The 21,172-nt window shown below is 50.9% G+C and overlaps 1 protein-coding gene across 1 annotated transcript in view; it reads right to left on the reverse strand.

The window, feature by feature from the left end:
• The window catches only part of CNTN5 (contactin 5), a 213,364-nt gene that overhangs the window by 48,292 nt on the left and 143,900 nt on the right, over positions 1-21,172 (reverse strand). Inside the window, exon 9 of the mRNA XM_004689429.2 lies at positions 16,936-17,056. Within this exon, the coding sequence (XP_004689486.1) occupies positions 16,936-17,056 (121 nt within the window). The remainder of the gene's footprint in view (positions 1-16,935; positions 17,057-21,172) is intronic.

A 21,172-nucleotide genomic window follows, 5' to 3' on the forward strand; every position in this document is an offset into this window, starting at 1 on the left:
AACGATAGCAGTATTGTTGCCAACTTTTGACTTTTTCAATGAGGGAGTAAATTTTCCCCTCAATGTCTTTCACAGCTAATTTATACATGACACCTTTGAGAAATAGGTTAATAAGAGACAAGTGCCTTACATAAGACAAAAGTGGCCAGTGTTATACAGACGCCACTCATTGAACAGAAATCTCATCAATTTTGTATTTAGCTGTAATGACTCAGTGCCAGATGGGCATAAAGTGGGAAAGTTCTCACCTTTCTGGGATAGTGCTGTTATGTATAAACATTGAGATAAACACTGCATTTGAAAATAGCAATTTGGAAAAAAATGTTCATAGGCTCTTCATCTCTTCCTGGTGAGGCTAGCTAAGCAAATGGCAGACTACAAAAGCCCCAAGAAGTTATGTTCTCATAAATTCAAACTGTCTTCAGTCAAGACCTCCCCAGGATGACTGTCAGATCAACTATAATTTTATGTTCAGTTAGGGAATTTTCTTCTTTTGGCTATCTACACTCCTCTGCTCATTGCAACACTATTGACAACAGACAACTTGTGGAAACAACCTAAATGCCCAGTGACAAAAGAATGGATGAAGATGTGGCATCCATATGCAATGGAAGACCATTCAATCACCAAAAGGCTGGGATCTTGCCATTTGTAGCAACTTGGATGAAACTGGAGAGGGTTATGCTACATACATAAGATAAATCAGAAGGAGAAAGACAAATACCACACGATTTAACTCAAATGTGAACTACAGAGAAACAAAACCAAAACAAACCCTTGAAATAGGACTGTAGTGTTGAGACTACAAGAAGGAGTGAATGGGGGTGGGGAGAAAGAGGAAATTTGGGAATTTGGGGGGGTGTGGTGGTCTGAAGAGCTATGAACCTATACTCCTAAAGAAAATACAGTGTTATAAGCTGACATTACCATAGTAAAAAATAAATAAAAATAAAAATAAAAAATAAAAAAAGAAGAAAATGTTTGCTTCTTGAGAAGCCATTGACTTTTCAAGCCAAAGTCAAGTACTCTGTACTGGTAACTTCAAAAAAATGTTTTGTTACGTCGGTGACAGGAAACAAGGGCATAAGACTGTATGTAACAGTCAGGCATAGAGCTGGGGTTGTTCAACAAATTGAAGTCACCTCGTTCAACCCTGGGCTTTTTCCAGATGAGGAGGGAGTGCTTGAGACAGGAAAACTCCTGCCCACAAAATGAGTCTAAAGAGCCCTCCTGCTTTGACAAGAAAAGAGTTGAAGCTGAAATTGGTTTTAATCTTAATTTGTGGAGGGATGTTACCTGTTCCAGGCACCTTATCACAAAGTATGTGTGCAAACGGGGAGTTGAAGTTGGTATCACAACCTTGTGAGGTTATCCCCATTCTCCCTGAAGACAGCCCTGAGCAGACCCAGGCTTTAAGTTCTGTGTGTGACAGTCCGGCCCTCTGAGGTGAGTGCGTCTTCGCAAGTCCCCCCCTAGGGCGTCCTGCATCCGGTCACTTTCTGGCACCTTTCTCTGCCTAATGCTGACAACTAATGATTCAAATAATATTCCTGTTGTTACATTTTTTAAAACATTATGCATCTAGTAAACTTGCTTTTGTTTTTATTTAATTTGGGGAACTTTCTTTGCTCACACAGAATTGTAAGTGAAAAATTAAACCTGTTGCAATTTGAAACATCCAATACTTTTGTTTAATCTTTTTTTGCTTCAAATTGGTTAAAACTAAAGTGAAACAATTGGTATCAAATATGCTACTGTATACTAAACTAGTTCTATTTTTAAGCCCATAAATATTGCTTGGGAACAAACACCTCCTACTGCTAAATTCGCTGTAGGAATATGGAGAAGGGAACAGAGCCTGGCGGTCAATCAAGGAGGGAAGGTGCACAGGCCCTCCCAGGGCCGAGGGAAGGAGAGCTCTACTGCTGACCACCAGACTGTGTGGAGAAATGACCTTCATAAAAGTTCAGCTTGCAAGAGCTTTTTTACTTTGAACCTGTAGTTTGCTCATTTACAATGGACTGCCCAGTAGAAAGCACGATCTCATAGACTCGCTTTTAAGCTCTCTTAAGACGATCGACAAATAGTGACAAATCACTTCATTAAAAAGTGCGAGCCGCCACGGTGGCCAGACTCTTTCCGCACCCCGCGGCGGTGCCTACTGAGGCCTGGTGCTGGGTCTGCGTCTTCTGAATAAAAGGCACAGAGGAGCCCACCGGCGCTCGGGGAGCCTGGTGCGACGGGGAGTCTTTGTTTTCAGACGAGACCTAGTCCCTGACTCGCGGACGTTCGAAACCAAGGCGAGGAAAGACACCCTCCCTCTCCCGCCACCGCTCAGCACCCGTAGGCCCCGCGCCAGGGGCCTGGTCCCCATTTGTTTACAGTCACCCCCCCCCCGACTTAGAGCGGCTCCTTCTGCTAGCGCACAAGCACACCTGTGTGGACGCCCCGGTCAGCAGGCCAGAAAGGAGGCGGGCCAGGGAGGGTGAAGAAGGCCTGAGGGGAAGGGCTCCTGCCCTGTGGGTGAGGAGGCAGCTGGCCGCCTCTGTGGAAGACAACTGGAGCTTTCTCGGCGTAGGGAGCCCGCTGTGCCCTGGAGCAGAGTGGCGCCGCTGGGGGTGAGGAGTGGACGGTGGCGGTGCAGGGCCACGCCAGTCCCTGCTCGGCACGTGGTCTGCGAGCCCGGCTGGGGACCAGGCGCGGGGCGAGGCGCGACCGGAGGACCCGAGCGCCCAGGGATGATTCGGCTGCAGGAGAGGGTGGAGCGTTGCCACTTGTGAAATCTCAGACGCAGTGGCGGGGATGACGCGAAGACACTGAGAGAGAGACAGATGCCGCGTGACGTCCTCCACAGTGAGCTGCGGAGACGGCGGCCCCTGGAGGGGCTGGGGAGACGGGCGGCCGGGCCATGGTGAAGGGCACAGTCTGGGCCCGGTGAAGTATGGTCCCCACCATCTCCAGAGGCGAGACTCTGTACCCCAAGATCTCATACAGGGCTCCGGACCAGAGTCATCTCCGTAACAGCTACACACTTAAACACAGGGAGAAAGTAACCTTCTCCTACCTTTTCTGTCACAAGAGAGTAAGTGTTATTGTTCAACCAGGGGCAGTAACAATGGAATAAGAAAAAAGCTGCTCTAACCACATTCTTTGCAAACCGAGTTTGTTCCCCACTGTTTGGTGAGTTCCCCCGGTCCCCCCCATCTCTGCCATCGCACTGTGTGTGATGACAGGGGCCACCTGTTGTCTCCCTGTCCTCCCCCACGGTTCAGCCACGCAGGCCTCAGCCTTGGCCTCCCTGGGTGCACTCGCCTGGCGGCCGCCGGCTCAGTCTGCACACCAGCGCCTCTGAGTCTCTCTGAGATCAGCCGGGACTTACTCCTATTTGGTGCCCTTGAGGTACAATGGTCTCCCCGTCGGGGCTTCGGTTCCGGAGCGCTGGGGTTTGCACCCCGTTACTGTCCCAGAGCCCAGCCCGGCATGTGGCCCATAGACCATTATGGGTATAGACTAGCGAAGAATGGGCCCTCCCTGGCGGCACAGCGGGGTGAAGCACCCGTTATGAAACTGCGAAGCCCTGCAGCACCAGGGAGGGACCCCCTGGGTGCCGCGGGCCTCTCCTGACCGGCCCCCTGCTCCCCTCAGCAGTGTATTTCAGCACATCGGCCTGTTCTGCTCCCCGCTCTGTCTCTCGGGAGTCCTCTTACCCGCCACACCTCTGGCCTGGACCCGAGTTCTGAACGCATGAATAAATAAATCTTTTTTTAAAAACAGAATTGCGATGAATGAATGGGCGGGTTTTACCGACTCAGCCCAGGAGCACAGCGGGTGAACTATCTGGCCCCAGGCCAAAGGTGAGCCACATCTCCGCCAAATCACAGCACGGCTCTGAGCGAGCCACAGGCATTAGAGACAGGACTAATGCTGCTGCCTTCTCGTCAGCCACGAGCACTATCAGTTGATAGTCTCTCTACACAAACTGCCGGAGCTCTCAGCGTCAGTGAGCAGCACCAGCTCTAGTGTGTTTGTCAAAAACAGCAGATTCCCGAGTGCGCAGAAGCTACGCAGTCTCCATTTCAGACCCGTTTCAGAATTGTATTTTGGGTAAGATGCTGAGGAAATGACTCTGTAGCCTATATTTCAAGAATGTAAGAAGAGAGGTTTGCAGAATCAGAAGAATACTATTCCAGGGGAGAGAAAGAATCAACGTGGTGCCTGAAAAAGCACGAGGCCTGGGTGGACCAGGGACAGGCCCGCGTTGGGCCCTGGAGGGTCCTCCCTGCTGGAGCTGTCGTCAGCGCTGCGGGCCCCTGGCTCCTGGAAACCTCCTGTCAACACAGGGTACCAGAGCGCTCCTCCGGGCCTGAAGGGTCCACACTGGAATGCGTCCTTACCGGGGCTAAGACTGGTCATGGGAGCCCAAGTAGATCACCACTAGGATCTCCAACAATATCTAATCACGTCCAATAAATCCCTTGGAGCTGAAAACTGACGAATCAATCGGGAAATCCGATAGACCAGCAGGTTGACGAGAAGCAAACAGCCAAATAGGGAAACACACACACAACCCCCCCCCCATTGTTTAAATGATTTAAAATTCACCTATAGGATCACGGGATCATCACCTTAGTACAGAGATTTGAGATTTAGTAAAAATATACTATTAGTATCAATGCCTCTCAGAGGATTTCAGAGGAAAATTGGAAACCCCGTTTCATTGCCCCCTGGTTAGATACTATATGTGTCCCTCATTGCTGCATTCATGGAAAAGGTAAGAGGCCTGGGAGGTGAAGGAGGTACCAGCTCAGGACAAAAGCAGAAAAGCTCAGGCGACAGCTTCCGATGATGGAGATGAGCAGGCACCATGAAGCCCGGGCTTTGGGGTCTGACGCGTGCTCCCCAGGAACTTGAGTCACTGCTTTCTTTCAGACTCAGCCAGCTTTTTAGACTGAAGCTGGAAGGATGGTTTTCTCATGGAGGAGTCTGAGAAAACATGTGCTCACCTAGTAATTAAAGATGAACAGGAGGGACTCAGAGATGGGGGTGCCAAGCTTTAAAGGGCTGTTGTGTGATTGCAGCCACAGGAGATTTCTGAAAAGATTCCCATCACCCCATTCTCAAATAGATTTTTTTCCTTTGGTCTTGTCATCTCTCTCCAGTTTGTTGATTGTTACGTGACATGACAACTTACTATTCAATGACTATGGTTATTGTTTATTCTGTTACTGTACATTCTTTCCTATTTATCTGATTAGAAATAATAATTACTCCCTTTGGGGAAATCAATGACACATCCATGCACCCATCCATCCATCCATCCACCTGTTCACTCATCCACTCATATATTTAGTAATTTGCTCAACACTATTGAGGACATGGCTTCTGCATGCCAGACTCTTGGAGCTAAGGAAGGGTCTCCCTTCGAGAGTTTTATGTCCTAGGGAGAAGACGACACTCAGTGAACAGATGATTGAGATTACTTCAGAGAGTAAAAAGTACAATGAAGAAGACACAATGGTGGAAATCAGGAGGAGGAGAGGGGGAACCAATGTGGCGTGAGACTCAGCAGCAAGGTGATGACGGCAGGCGTCACGCTTACTCTGGGCAAGGGCTTTCCAGGCAGATGCCATGAGCGAAGGTCTAAGTGTTGAGGGCTTGCATGTTTATGCAATAGAAAGGATCTGATTGGTAGAGGCTACATAAAAGAGGGAGATAAAGAAGATGATAATGTCAGAAAAGGCAGGAGCCAGAAAACAGAAGCATCTGAAGGCCGTGGCAATGGAGTTGGATTTTATTCTAAGAGTGTTGGGCAACCGCTGGAAATCATGAGAAAGTCAAAGAAAAGAGGCTGCTGAAAGCGAGTGGCCACATAAATCCTCAGATTCTGTAGGGCCTTGGGGGAGAAATCTACTGAAATCATTAAAAATATTTGGCTTTTTTTTTTCTCTTTTTGCAATAAGATTTCTTTTGCAGCAAATGCAAATTGCAGTGGCTCGAGACCTTCTCGGTGTGTGTTAGTGGAGCCCCCGGGTTGAGTACTTGGTGGTGTGGGTTTTGCCACTAGTTCTGGTCTCCAGGGACGCCCCGTTTACTGGTCTCACGCCTCACAGTATTATCATGAGCATGGTGACTTTTCTATACTGCTGTAAACAAAACCACAAGCACTGCCACCTCTTCCCCAATAATACCAGAATTTCACACTTAGAGGAGAGATCCTGTGTGAGCCTGTGTTTGCCAGGGGGATGCTGATGCCTTCAGAGTTGATGGGACTATGATTGGCTCATGCCAGTGAGCTGTGAGTCCAAATGACAGTTGCCATTTGTGTGCCATTTAAATGACCAGTGTGAGACACTCCATCGCACTCAGCTTAAAATGGTTACGGTGAGCTTGTGCTCCTTTTTAGAAACATACAAACATTTCTTGGCGGGTTTTCACAAAGTTCAGGTGAAAGGTAAATTAACCAACAAGTCCAGGCGGTTAAGTAGCCATACTTATTTAATGTAGTTTTACATGAGTTGAAGTTGTACACACTGTATGTATTCCAATATACAAGGAACACTGTCCATCCATCGAAGGAATACTGTCCAGCCATCTCTGAAATGGAAGATAGAGATTTGAGGGTCTATTGTATAAGCTGGCAAGAATAATAAAAAATAATTAACTTGTTTATCTAAAACCTCAAGCAAACCAGATGCTATTCTGCAATTAATTTATTAAGCTACTATTACATAAATTCTAAGAACAGCTGAGTTAGAGAAATCCTGTAGGAAAATACCATATGGGGTGCTAAAATATGCAAGGCCCCATGTTTCTGTGAAGCTTTCTATAAATCCAATATTGGGTTTATGGTGTATGACTCACTTCAACTCTGCAATGCAAATTAAGATCAAGAAAATAATGTATGACTATGTGGACTTTCAGATTTGCTCAGTCTTGCTATTCACTATGAATAATTTGTAGATATCCCTGTGACTTATCTTTTCAAGCATACCATGAGGTGAATTCAGAATTGTTATTTCCAGTGATGTATTATGGCAACCCATTTATACCGCTATTGTGCTTACGCAGGTACACATTTGACAGCAGGATGGACGTAACCATGCTTCCCCCCATCAGTGTAAGTCTGCATTCATCCTTACTTATTTGGATTTTCTTTCACAATTTATGTTGATGGCGACATACTCTACAAGGAAAGTATCGGTGATAAAGGATATGTTTCATGGTCATGGAAATGAACCAACGTTGACAAACCTGTATCTGGAGTCATTCATTTTATATTTTAACTATCTGAGTGAATCAACAGCTCCCAACAGAGTTCAAAAAGAATGAACATCGCTCCCTTCGTGCTTAACTTATTGGGCGACGGCTGAGACATAATGGAGAAAGAACTGGCTTAATGGTTGCTTGATGGCTGCTGGCTCATACTCTGAGGATTTTTTGCTACACAACTGCAAGAAGACATTTACCATTCTGCAGTGTTCCACAGGAGCCCAGCACAGGCTGAGGGATGACTGCTGTCACATGGTGACAGTGAACTTGGTACAACCTCGATGCCACCATCTAACTCATTTGGAGAAATGGAGACAGTGGGCTCTTGCAGAAGCACTTAAATAGAGCCGTCCTGGAGTCTGGGTAATTTGTAACAGATGTTCCATATAATGGATGGATCCCAGAGAGAGTGTCTGCAATGCAGACGATCTCATTCAGTGGGACATGATCAATGCTGCTTATTAGGTTGGCTTTACATTCTGTGAGCCAGGTTGCGAGACAAATACGTGCGCTTTGATTTCCTGATATATACAGATCAGGTGATAACACACCTTGGCACTAATGATTAGGTATCCCCAATGAATTTTACAAGAACAGTTCTATCTCCTGAACTAGCATGGATGACATAATTGCATGAAGCCTCGTGAGAAGATGTGTGATTCAAACAGACTGATGTTGCTCTATAGTTTACTGTGCTTTACGGACACTTAAATCAACCAAACCAGAATGCTGACAAGTGAGACACTAACACTTTGTCTAACAATTACAAGGTGGACAAGAAGTTCCCTTTGTTTGAAATCTTTGTACTTTTGACTTAGGGTGTTTGAAAATCAGGGTCACAGTTCCAGAGGAACTTGAAGACCATTCATCATCTTTGGCTTCCGCTTTTAAAAAGTGTCACAGTTACCATCATGTAACTGGGAAGGCCTCTGCTCGTTGGTTGTGCAGAGCTTCTTTGCCAACGCCACCGACAGCAATGGCAAAGTCCTACGTCTACACCGCAGAACACACATGTGCACACTCACATATACACAATTTAAAATACGTAACACATATATGATTTAGAATATGTAACACAAGGTTTAAATCTGGGGGCCCTCCCTGGTGGCGCAGTGGGTTAGAGCACAGCACTGAGACGCTAAAGCCACTTCCGCATGAGTTCGATTCCCGCCTGCCCAGGAGGTGACCACATGGCATGGCAGACCTCTCCTGACCCACCCGCTGCTCCCCTCAGCAGTGTACTTCATCGATCTGCCTGTTCTGCTCCCCACTCTGTCTCTGGTGAAGCCTCTCGCCACCCCGAGCCTCTGGCCTGTACCCCAGTTCTGTAAGCACAAATAAATAAATCTTAAAAAAAAAAATTAAAAAAAAAGTAGATATTTGGTGCTCATTTTGTGTGACATACAGCTTATAACTCTTAGACATGCAAGTGTGATGACGGGATGATGGCCACCGATAGGAGAACTGTTGTCTTAGAATCATGACCGTTTGGCTGAATCAACTGCACAGCTTGTCGTACATGAAGTCAAGTTTCTGTCATTTGCCCAGTCATATCCTTCGGATGACTCTGTAATGCACATGAAGCCTTTCACTGTTTATTGCACGGGTGGGAAGTTCCTTTGTGTGCTGAGACAGCTGTTGCATTGCCCAAGGATGGATGCTTTCCATGGTATCCTCAAGGCTTATACATACGTATTACATAAGCCACTTGCTTCAGGACAGTACGGCAAGACTCACTGGCTCCATCAGCTGAGCCTACTGTGAGGCCTCTGTGGTGCACCCCAGCTGACCCTAATGACAGTGAACTGGCAGAGCACACTATGTACCTGTCTGTCAACATGCCTAGTGTCCCCAGGAAGAAGAGACAGTCAACGTGTTCCAAATCACCTTCAGAATGTATCATCTAGTCGTCATTGCACCAAACGAACAAAGCCAACATAATTGGGCTTTTTCAATGGGCAGTAGAATCGCCTGTTGGATAAATGCAGACAGTCTCCCTGCCCATTCATATTCAGACTTAGCTCCTTAATCTTAACCCCCCCAAAAAACAAAATCAGGGAAATAGAAATTCTTCCTTCGAAGAATATAAACAACAAAATCAAAATCTACCATTTTCAGAGAAGCATTCTACTCTGTCCAATCTCATTCCATTTTTTGAGTGTGTCTACAAATTGGGTATCATCCTGTTTTACGAATGAAGACCCCAGTCCAAACGCGGCACCTTGACTTGTGTGGGCTGTCCAGCTAAGGCCAGAGGAAAATTCCAGCCCAGTCTGGGTTACTGTGGGCTCCGCCATCGGGCTGGGTGAAGCCAGCTACTATCACGGGCACCGGAAACCACTCCAGTCATTTTTAAGTTTGCTACTGAGATTCAGCTACCGCTTATTGAGCGCTGGCTATAAAGTAACCCAGCATTACGTGTTCCGGCTGCCCTCAGATCTTGCTTAGGGTAGACTTTTCCATGCTAATGTTCACACTCCTTGAGTTTGCGCCATTTTGCTTTCTCACTGCAATCAATAACCCCATAGCTCTGGCTCCTGCAGCCAACCTTTTCAGTGCCCACTCCCTTTGAAAGTTGCAGAAGTGACTTTCTGGGTTAATAATCTTGATCATCTGTCAGCAAACTACTTTCTATCTAATGAATTGTTTAATGTTCTCAGTTTTCCCTTCCCTGCTCAAGTGTTCGACAGTTCCCAATTCCAAACGTAAAATCAACTGATAATCAGTCCCCAGGGCACCGTGTACCCACAACTGCCAGCCCTACCGATGGCAGGTCAAATGAGACTTTCCCCACACAGACTGAGCCGTTAGGCCTGCGCACAGTTTAGTTTTAAAAAATGAAAAAGAGAAAGGCAGCTACAGGGAAGATTTTTTCCAAGAATGAGTCCATTTTTTTTTTCCTTGGCATTAACAGGCATCATCTGGCGTCCGCTTTTTCCCTACTCTTTCACCTCGGTTGCTCTAACTCATTAGAGAGCTAATTGCCTTTGTAATTTCAAATTAAGAAGTACTTAGTGTGACGGAGACATTACCTTTGCCAGGTGTTGGGGAGGACGAGCTCCGAGCGGCAGTAGAATCAGCAGAAGTTTCTTCCACGCGGGGCGCCAGCTTCTGCTCAATCTGCGCGGGCTTTGTGGTGTTCACAGAAGACTCATTCAGACAGCAGGCTCCGTGGGGTTCAGAGCCACACAAAATGAAGAAGAATTATCAAGACTTGAGCACGCTGGAACACGGGGTACAATCAAACAAGATTTCGAGACAGGGACGGAAGGGAACTCACCGTTTCTTTGTGTTCCTGGAGATGTGACCGGCCGCTGGGGTGACACTCAGCAGAACCTCTGTGTGGAGTTAACTCCTGGTAGAGCTCTCTGGGCCACCGAAGGCCACGTGAGCGCTGCGCCCGCCACGACGCGCTGAGGCAGGCTTCACAGGAGCCCGCGCTCCGTGTCACCACGTGAAGGCGCCGACACCCGGGACCAGGGGCCCCGCACGGAAACACAACTCCCCAGGGAAGCAGAAAGGTCCCGTCTTGGAAAGGGTTGGGGGTGCAGGTCACATCCGCACAAGGTGTGAGGGAGGCGGGGGGTGACTTTGCTGAACAGCTCAGACAAGCAGGCGAGCAGCCAGATAAAACAGCCTCCTCTTAGCCTCCTAAGAGGTCACCCCGAGAGCGAGAGCCTCCTGCGAGGGTCGGAGGCCACCCTGCGGCTAGTGCTTCACTGCGTGACCAGGCTGCGCTGGCCCGACGACAGGCAGGGAGGCTGCAGCTGGAGAGGGACACCTGGCGCTTTTGAAAGCGACTGAGAGCTGTGGTTTAATCATCCCACTGGGCGAGTGGCTTCAACTAATCCTCAGGCCATGAACCAAACTGTGGTGAGAGAAGGCAAACGCCTCACTGTCACTTTCAGGCTGCCACGAAAGTGGTCCATAGATGACCAAGGAAAAGCATGAGGGAAAAAAAAAAAAAAAAAACAGGGAAAACTGCGATCAAGAGGCTAAAAAAAATTTTAAAGTCTGGAAAAAAAAAAAAAAAAAACAGGGAAAACTGCGATCAAGAGGCTAAAAGAAATTTTATAGTGTCGATCAAAGTAAACAAAAAATGTCTCAGCTGGGAAACACGTGACTCGTATGGTTATTTTAAAAATTCTCAGTCAGCATCGGTGGCGGTACTGACTTAAAATTTCTAGAAGGAGGCAGGGTACCAGAATAAGACATTGCACAGACGGGGTAGGATTTTCTTCGGAGGGAGGGTGTTGCTCATGTTGCTGATTTTTTATGTTTTGTAAAAGCACACATACTAACTGGATTACTTTTGCTCTAAACAAATTACTGGTTGATGGGTTGAGTATTAAAATTAATTAAGAATAAAGTGCATGAAGGCATTTGTCATTGTCCTTTGACATCTAAGTACCAGGCTCTTGACAGGTCCAGCTGTGTTCTTTGTGACAAGCGTTTCTTTGCCTTTTCTCCAGGGCCCTTGAGCGAGGCGTGTTATTCTACCGGGGAAGGCCGACGTCGTAGCCGCGGAGAACGCCCAGAGCGGAGAAGGAAAACCTGGGCCAGCTGTGTTCCAACGACACGGTGCTACGCACACTTGTGCATTTTAAAGCTTTGAAGTGTTCAGAAGTGCCTGGAAGCTAAAGAGGTCCCTACGCCAGTGTGGAACCTGTAGGGCCGCAAGGCTGTGAAGGTGCAGGCCCCAGCAGGGCTTTCGGATCACTATCACATCAGCACGTGCAACAATATGGCCAAGGTTTTGGGGGAGCGTGAGTTTCCCCTTGTATTTGGGAAAGTGGGAGTATTTGCTTCCTTCCAAGGACAAAAGGCAGAAAATTCTCAAACTTCTCTTTTTCTTGATAGTCCAGCAACCAGCGTGTGGGAGAATTGGAGAATTTTAATTGGACATTCCAAAGTGCTTTGCATTTGATAGTAACTGGCACCTTCCATTATATTCCACTATTTGGGGGAAAAAAAAAAGAGTGAGTCGATGCCTCACAACTAGCTAAAATGCGAACTCTGCTGTCTGCTGAGTTAAATCACTTTGTTGGGTAACACCAGCTACCTCATGATAGCTGGTGCTTGGTGGGAATAAAAATAGAAATAAGGATAAATAATTACTGCGGCACAACAAATGAAGTCCTAAGCATGAGGTTCAGGGTGTAACGTGATAAAAAAAAAAAAAATTTATGTAAAAAGCTGTGAAAACCTAGGAGCAGGCTCCGATACGCTCGTTTCACGAAGGGCAACGGAGCTTTAGACAGCTTTGCGGTAGCTGGTCCCCTCCCTTTGCTGGCGCTTCTGTCCTGGCAGGTGCAGGTGAGGTGGCACCGGTCGCTGTGAGGGGTGGCCTCCGGCTGTGCCACGCCTGCAGTGGGACTCCGCCCAGGGCTCCTCCCACTCAGCTGAACACGCTGCTGCCACGCCACCACCTGAAGCGAGCTCACGTCTTGGCCACGGGGCCCTGAGGCAGCCCCACCGGCCGCGGGCGGCCGCCCGGGGCTCCCTCCGCGAATCGCTATCCTCCAGGCGGCTGAAGGGGCCCGGGGAACGTCCCCCTCGGTGTCTGTCCCCTCGGCCTTCAGCTCACCTCTCCAGGAGGGGACTCTGTGCCTCCAGCTGCTCACCCCTCAGGCTTGGGCTCGTGGGGGGCGGGTGCGAGGTGGGCGGGCAGGAGGAGATGGCCAGCGCACAGCCGAGGGTCCCTGTTCACTTAGCTAAGTGACGGACGGGCGACGCTTTTACCAGTGTTAGCTTGGGAGTGAGAGGAGACGCGGGATGTTCAGGGAGAAGGCCGTCTTGGAAGCAGCAGATGCCAGCGCTCTGGGAGCTGAACCACGCGGGTTGAGACACAGCTGACCCCCGTGGGAAGTCTCCACGGCGCCTCCGCGTCTCTGACTCACCCCACGGGATTCCTCCTCCTCAGCTTCCGCTTAAGGCGCGTGAGCACCCTGTGCTCTCAGTGTGGCGGTCAGAGTGTCCAGGCTGGCAGAAAGGCGGCCCGGGGACCTCGCTCCGCGGCTGGGCCTGGGCCTTCGCTTCTCCTGAGAAGCCGCGTCCTACCAGACGGCTTTTAACCATTCGCTGTGTCCCTCTGGCACCCCGCGTTGCTACAGCTGAGTGCGTTTTATTCTTTGAGCCATGACGACCTCCTACCCTACATCCCTTTGGGAGCATAACGCTAGTGTTTATTTTTGTCAACTGAAGTAACAGAGACGCGTGCGCCTTTCTCTGGAGCCGCTTACTGTGTTTGCTCCCTTCCCAAAGCGCTGGGATTGCGGGCTCTTTGCGACTTGTTACCTCTCCCCCCCATCTGCTCTGGCTCCGGGTGGCGGGAGCGAGCTTGCAGCAGAAGTCTCCAGTGTCTCTCTGCACCGCTGCCACCACCCTTGGCTAAGCGACTTAAACGGTGCACAGGTGTCCGGGGCGGCTCTGATTTCCTTTATATTCAGCAGAATCATTTCCTTGAACATGGTCATTACTCCTATTATCCTTCTCCGAATTACGTGCGGAGCTGTTATAACGTTAGTTCACTGAATATTAAAGGCATGAGAGAGACCAAGTGATTTGATGCTTCAGATGATTATTTATGGGGAAATTCAATTTTTGGAGGATGATAATCATGATGAGACAGAGGTGAAAAACAGCAGTAGCATCCACAAGCCAAAAAACAAAAACAGAGACAAAAACAAGACCGTGGAAGCAGCGCTGAGGGGACAGGGCAGAGAAGGGGCCCGCTGCTCCCCTCTGCCGCCGCCTCAGATTTCACACAGGCAGCGCTGAGGCCCTGGGCCACGCAGCTGAGCTCCCGGCCAGCTGGCTGGTGGGGCCAGGCCTGGGGAGAGGCCCGAGAGACGGCGTAGGCTGCCAGCCTGGGAAAGGAGATGATAAGCAGGTTCCCTCACTCCAGGAGAGTGTTTCTCCTCCTGAAGTCTGCAATTGTGTCAGAGGGTCACGGAAACAGGCTCCTCGCTGCCCAGTAACGTTCCTGATGCTCGACTTTCAGCAAAGTGAACCATAGCACGATCCTTAGAGAAAGTATTCAGTGAGAAGACAAAAGGGGGGCCTCTTTGCTGTCCCCCCCTTTCCAGAGACACCTGAAGATGTCGGGGTTGGGGGCTCAGATGCTGGAGAGTCGCCGTCACTTCACCTAGAACGCTTAGCTGTCAGCCCCCACCCTCCTGGACAATCTCAGTGACCTGCGTTTACCAAGCATCTGAGGAAGAAGATGGCAGAGTCGCTACCCTGAGCCTTCCGCAGCCGGCCTTAACAGGGCAACCGCCCAGTGTCCTCACTCCGAGAGCTGTTTGCTTAAAAATAACGGAGGGGGCCCTCCTTGGGGCGCTGCGGGTTGGAGCGCAGCACTGAGAAGCTAAAGCCACTTCCACATGAGTTCGATCCCCGCCTGCCCCAGAGGTGACCCACAGGGCGCAGCAGACCTCTCCTGACCGCCTGCTGCTCCCCTCAGCGGTGGACTTCGTCCATCTGCCTGTTCTGCCCCCCGCTCTGTCTCTGGTGAGTCCTCTCACCACACCTGCACCTCTGGCCTGTACCCCAGTTCTGTGTCCATAAATAAATAAATCTTAAAAAAAATAAAGGACAGAACCCCCAGTTCAGCGCTCCCGTCTACGGCCAGCCAGAGAGGAGTGGGCTGTCTTCAGGCACTTTGTTTTATGCATTTGGCATCTTCTTCATCTTGTGCATTTCCCGCCTCGCCTTGGCCCCGCGGACGTCCAGCCCCGCCCCAGAGGCACCACAGCACCCTGCGCCCCGCCGCCCCACTTCTGACCCCACTCCCCTCTCCGCCCCTGCGATGTCTCTGGCTTACAGTTCGCTGATTTTCAATTTTACTTGATTACCGTTGCTTTTTCCCCTCCTTTCTGTTTTCACTATTTTTAGAAGAGGAATGCAAATCCAGACCAGAAAATGGGTGACTTGTTCAAACCCACTCGAAGTGAAAGCTTGAGCTGAGAGTTACACGAATACTCAGGGGCGACAGCCTGTGTGAAACTGCCATTGAGTCAAATTCCACAATTGGTGCATTTTATCCTCTCCCAGGCATAAAGCCAAAGGCTAAAAGGAGAATATGAAAAAGCTGAGCGTGGATTGTGCTCAAACCCTGTTGAGTTTAATTTTACTTCCAAAGCAGAGCTAGCTCGCCACTTAAATTTGCCCCTCACGAGCCTGCGAAATACCTAGTTTCTTGCTATCAGCCTCTAAATTGCATTATTCGTTTGGAAAGCTCCGACTTTGGGGGCATCACTCTAAATTACCAGCCGGCGCTGCACAATAAATACACATAATCTAAAACAGACTGCAGCGGAGAGGAGAGCCAGTTTCTGTGCATTTGACTGCAGCCTGGGATTCTCAGCTCCGCAAGCCTAATGACGCTGGAAGCACCCAGGAAGACTTCCAGCTGAGTGGAAAGCGTGAGAGAACGAGCACGTAAGAAAAGCCGGTGTTTCCTGACAGGGCGATACGGACACCGGTCTTGGTGGAAGCCCCGGAAAATCCCAAACAACTGGGACAAGGACAAGCCACAGGGGGTGAAGCGGGCCGACTCACGCGTGCTCAAACGCCGCGCTTCCACGGGCCGGCGCGGCCCACACCAGCCCGGCAAGCACAGACAGGAAGGTGCTGGCACGCCTCACGCCTCCTGCTCAAGGTTCCCTATGAAAGACGTCCACAGTCCAGCCTGCGAGGCGCCGCACGAAGCGTGAGCAGCTTGGACGTTGGTGCCAGACACTGCGGAAATGCTGGTCCCGGAGATCCCGCAAGGGGTCGGAGCCCCAAAACTCACACCGCTCAAAGCACGGTGGTTGAAGGTCACAGACGGAGGCCGGGAGGGGCCTGGTGACGTTCTAGGCCCCGAGTCCATGGTAGTTCTGCACCGGGGTGGCCCCCAGGGTGGCCCCCGGGGATAGGGGAGGTTTCAGTTTGTGAACAGTTGCACATCATCTGTGTGCCAGTGACGGGGGGATTCTGTGGACCTACTGGATCTGAATAAAGAGTGAGAGAGAGAGAATGAAAGACAAGGAAGAAAGGCGGGGGGAGGGAGGCACACTCGCCAGGAGCCGCATTGTCCCCCGGGAATAGGGTGCCCCCAAGGTGCTATCATCATTGACTTGAGTAACGGGGAGCGCCACAGGGGCCCAGGATTGGGTGGCCTGGCTCATAGCGGACTCCGCATACCTCATCTCTGCGCACACGGGGCGGACACTGTCAAGCAGGAAGGGATCTCCAGGATGGAGCACGTGCAGGTGTCCCATCGGGCGCACTTGTCTTGCTGGGGACGGGGCCTCGGACTCAGCAGAGGGCAGACGCCTAACTTTGCGTTTGAAAAACACACATATACGGACACACCCCCTTGGCTCCTTGGGGCCCCTCCGGGGAAGCTGGTTGGGGCTCGGGGTGCAAGGTTACCCAGTGCTCACTTAGGACTCAAGGTGACTTGGCCCCTGGCGTTGGCTCAGGACCTTTGGTCTGTGACCGAGGAGCCGTTTTCCATGTTATTTTTTCAAAGGCAAAAGGTTAAGCAAAAATGACATATATTGTAAAATTAAAAGTATAACGCGCAGCACTGATGTGCTCAAAGTCCATGCATTTCAACTCCTTTGTATGATAATTTATGGCGATCATGTCTTCACACTGCACTATTAGCATACTCACCCCTAACAAGAAGTTCTGCCTCATCTGACACATTGTCTGCTGTGGTCTGTACCCTGCAGCCATATCTCCCAGCATGCACCAGAAGGATGTTCCTGATCATTAAATCTGCAGAGGATGCTTGCTGAAAGAGGGATGAAGTGCCAGTTTAAAATGTTGCAAATCTGCCTAGTTCAAGGTGGTTTAAGGGGAACTTTGCATATTCAAAGGACCCATTTTGGCCTCACAATTTGCATGACAACAATTCAGAAATCAAACATGTCCTATTTTAAAGAACACATGGCAGTTAGGTTTTCAACAGTCACCAATAAAGGGTTTGAACAGTTAATATTGTCTATAATGATTTAGCAGCTTCAATAGTTAAAAAAAGTCTGTAAATATGCACAAACATTCATATCTTTAGAAGCACAGGTAAAATATTCAGGGAGCAAAGATGACCACTCCGCTTCAGTGACCCCTATTTTGTGGCAAGAAAATAGCATTCGAGGGACTAGCAACTCGGGAGGATTCACCCCGAGACGAGGGTCCACAGATCATCTCTGAGCACACTGAGGGTAGCGGGATGTGACCAGGTGCGTCTCGCTCCCAAATGAAGCCTTCTTCCTCCCAGACCACGCCACCAGGTGCGGCAGCTTGAACCTCAGGTGACCAATGCAGCCTCACGGCCGGGAGGTGGGGGGCGCCACACCCCCATTCCTGTCGGGAGTGAGGTGGTTAGAGCATTCTGGAGAATGGCGGGGGGCTGTCTCCAGGCCATCAGTTCCTGGGGGGCGGTGGTCCCGCCCTCCCGGGACAGGTGCGCACTCCCCTCTTGCCGTCCAGCTCCCTCTTCCCTGTCAGGAAGGACAAGTTCCCCTTCTGGGAGTATGGACAGCTCTGGTATTTGCAACTCAAGGGGCTTTTTCAGCTAATGTCATGGAAGTCCAAGACTCTTCAGCTTCCATGTTGCGATTGGACACAACGGGCTTGAATGAGAGCGCAGGCGGGCGACTCGCCAAGGCACTCGGAACGTCCTCCCGCCAGTATCTGAACATGCGGAGGGCGTTTAAGCAGAGGGGAGCGCTCCAGATTGGAGAGCTTATTTTTAATGGAAAGGGCAAATTCCCTTCAGGGAAAGAGCAGTTTCTCCCCGGGGACAGTGTCCATGGTCACGCGGGAGGTCAGCTGCGCGCTTTGCGTTTGAAACAGAACAATAAGCTGCATGAACATCAGTAAAGCAAGACGCATTTCTAGAGACCCTCAGACCCTGGTGTGTCTGGCGTCCGCGGAGGCTGTGGCGTCCCTGGTCGCTCCCTCCCTCCCTCCCTCCCTCCCTCCCTCCCACGTGTGCTTCTCAGCAAGTAGCAGCTACGTGCTAGGTTTCAGACCGTTTCTTTCTGGTATTTTCTTTCTTTTTCTCCTTCCTTACTTTTATGATGGAAACGTCTAAGGCGATTGGAATTTTCTCTCATGATGCAAATGTTAAGACGCGGTCTGGTATGGCTGTTTACAAGGAAATGCTCCCAGCGAGAATGCACTAAAATGTCACAGCGGTTAGGTCAAGGCATGCGAAATCGTGTTTTGAGAATGTCCTCAACTGCTCATTGCCTCTGAGAAACTGTCACTCTTTCAATTCTAGCAAAATTCACGTTCTCGCCTCTGCTTGGAGCTGCTCACTACTTTCAAATCTGCAAAGGAAACTTAAGTCAGTCAGAAACCAGTCCGCACGCTGGCCTCAAGAGGGGCCTAATCTTAGGGAAAACCGAAAGACTCCAGAAGATCAGGATGATTTGATTATTTCTGGAAATAACAATTTTGCAAACACTCCTGGTGTTTTCTGCTTCCCCCCCACCCCATTTGGTCGTTTTCTAATTACCACACGCTGGTGGTGGTGTAACGGTCATGTCAGTAAGTGCCGTCTCAGATGCACATTTTAAAAAATACGGAGAAACCACACTAGTGGTTAAATCAATGCCTCATTTTCTAGTCCTTTTTAGCTCAACGAACGTACTTCTGTCCTAGACAAAGCCTCGGCCTCTTTGTCCTCGCTGTTGACTTAGAGAAACAAACAAACAAACGCATGCTTAATGGCGTCTGATCCAAAAAGACCCCACGGAAAGCCGCGCTCAGGTCCGTGGGGTGCAGGCGGCACGCTGGAGCCTGGCACCTCTCCTCCCCAGCCGCCGGGACCAGGGCGCCCAGGCCACTGCGTACCTGCCCACGCCGGGAGGGCAGGAGCCGGCATCACCTGACGGGGCCAGTTCGTCCCCTTCACAGCATCTCTGCGCTACATTTGCACCATTCGAAACAGGGAAGATTAAGAGTAAAATGAATGGCTTGTGGACACGAAGCCTAAATTACCCTTCCCGTAGATTTACCGATCTTTCAAGAGAAGTAATGAGAAGAATTCACGCGGGAGCCCATTATCCTCAATCTCAGCCCGTCTCGCAGCCCCGGGGGGAGCCCCACAATTTAGTGCGCTGCTAATGAAATGCTTACTCACGCGGGCGCTGGCTTTCTTAAGCTCACACCCCGCGCTGGCTTCCGCTCTCCTGGGAGCTACTGTCTGTTTCCCGCACTGGCTTCCGCCGGCCACCGCGGCTTCCTTTAGCTCTCGGAGTCCCCGGGCTACCGCGGCTTGGGGCGACCTGTGCTCGGCGGCCGGGTGCCGCCACCGAGCTCGGGGGGCCGCGCCCAGAGCGGGAGGCGCGTTTACACGGAGCGGTGGAAACACACAGGCTCCGGCCCGCTGGGCCATCAGCAGCGTGGGGCCGGCAGGCACGTGCCTGGTGGCCCCGTCCGGGAGCGGTGCTGGACTGCTGTCCTTGTTGTTTGTGACTCTGGCCTGACACGGCACTTCCGGGAATCCAGCTGTCCAGCGGCTCCCTCTGCCAGGCGTCCTGCTCGTCCACCCGAGACGGCCAGCGGAGACTCCCGCGAGCGGGGGCTCGCGCACGGGCTGCCCGAGTGGACGGTGGCTCTCGGTGTCTCAGGCCGAAGTCCCGGCTGCTTACTTCAGCGCACACGGCTCCGAGAGCTTGACTCGCCCCTGCAGGACTTCGCCCCCGGCCCGGCGTGGACACTGCCATCGCACTTACGCAGCTGCTGCTCCTCGCCTGGACAGACACTGTCCACCGAGGGCAAGGGCCTCCTGGGCCTCTCCTCAGCTTCACGAGCTCCACTGCTGTCCAGGCTTCAACAGGACTTTGCCCCGTCTGGACGGGCATCGGCCCCCGGCCCTCTCGCCCTCGGCCACGGCGGGCGTCTCGGAGTCCAGCTGCCCGGGGAGGCCCTGCGGCCGAGCTACGGCGGCACGCACTGCTTCCTCCCTGCCTGCGTCAGCCATGGCCTCTCTTGCCCTTTTTATTTTTTCTCCCTCTCCCAGACATTAGGAAGGGAAACAGGAGTAGGAGGAAGACAGTAGAAATTAACGCTTGGAAGAACATTTACAGGTTCTGGAGTGGCAGAGCTGTGAACCGCGTCTACCGTTTATTAAATTTGGAGCTCGGGAAAATTACTTTCCCACTCTGAGAGCTTCGGCGTGACCCTCCGGTAAGGCCCGTGTGTGCGTCGGGCACGTAGTAAGACTCTGATAAATGTTCTCTGCCCGAGGGCGCTGTGACGATGCCCGTGGCCAGAGGAGTCTTTCGTTAGCCGTGCCCGCTCCTCCACCGGGGGACCCCGGGCGTCCACAGCGCAGCGGGCTTCCTGGCGGGTGTCCGCTGCACGCCGGCGTCTGTGCTCTCCCGCCTCCTTTTTGCTCAGACAAAGCCACAGGCCTCCGAGAAGGTCAGCGTGCACCTTAGCCCAGCCCCCGCTGGCCCGTGACTCTGGGAAAGTGGCCTGTGGGGCACCCGAGGCTGTGTCCAGAGGACTGCGGGGAAGTGAAGGAACAGGGCACACGCATGAGCTTTTCAGAAAACACTGGAAAAGTGTCACAGGCCCCGTGGCATGTTTTTCCCAGCTGGTTTTAGCAGATTTCTGGGCACACAGCACTCCCTCTCAGAGTGTCTGAGGAACGACTTATCGAAACAAGACGACTGGAATCAAGAACTTTCCTTCTACAGTGGACGCACGCAAATGGCCCAGGACGGGCTGACCCCTGAGGCTCACCCTCGCCAGGCCACGTGGGCCACCTCCACGAAAGCCAGGCGACCTCCCCTCCTGCTAACGCAGTCACATGGCCTAGAAAGGCTTCGGCACACGTTTTAGCCTCTTTTCTATAGTAAAATCTGTATATCTGCCGTGAGACATAGGTTGT

The sequence above is a fragment of the Condylura cristata genome, unplaced genomic scaffold (genome assembly GCF_000260355.1).
Source record: "Condylura cristata isolate star-nosed mole 26May11 unplaced genomic scaffold, ConCri1.0 scaffold00025, whole genome shotgun sequence".
Taxonomy (NCBI): domain Eukaryota; kingdom Metazoa; phylum Chordata; class Mammalia; order Eulipotyphla; family Talpidae; genus Condylura; species Condylura cristata.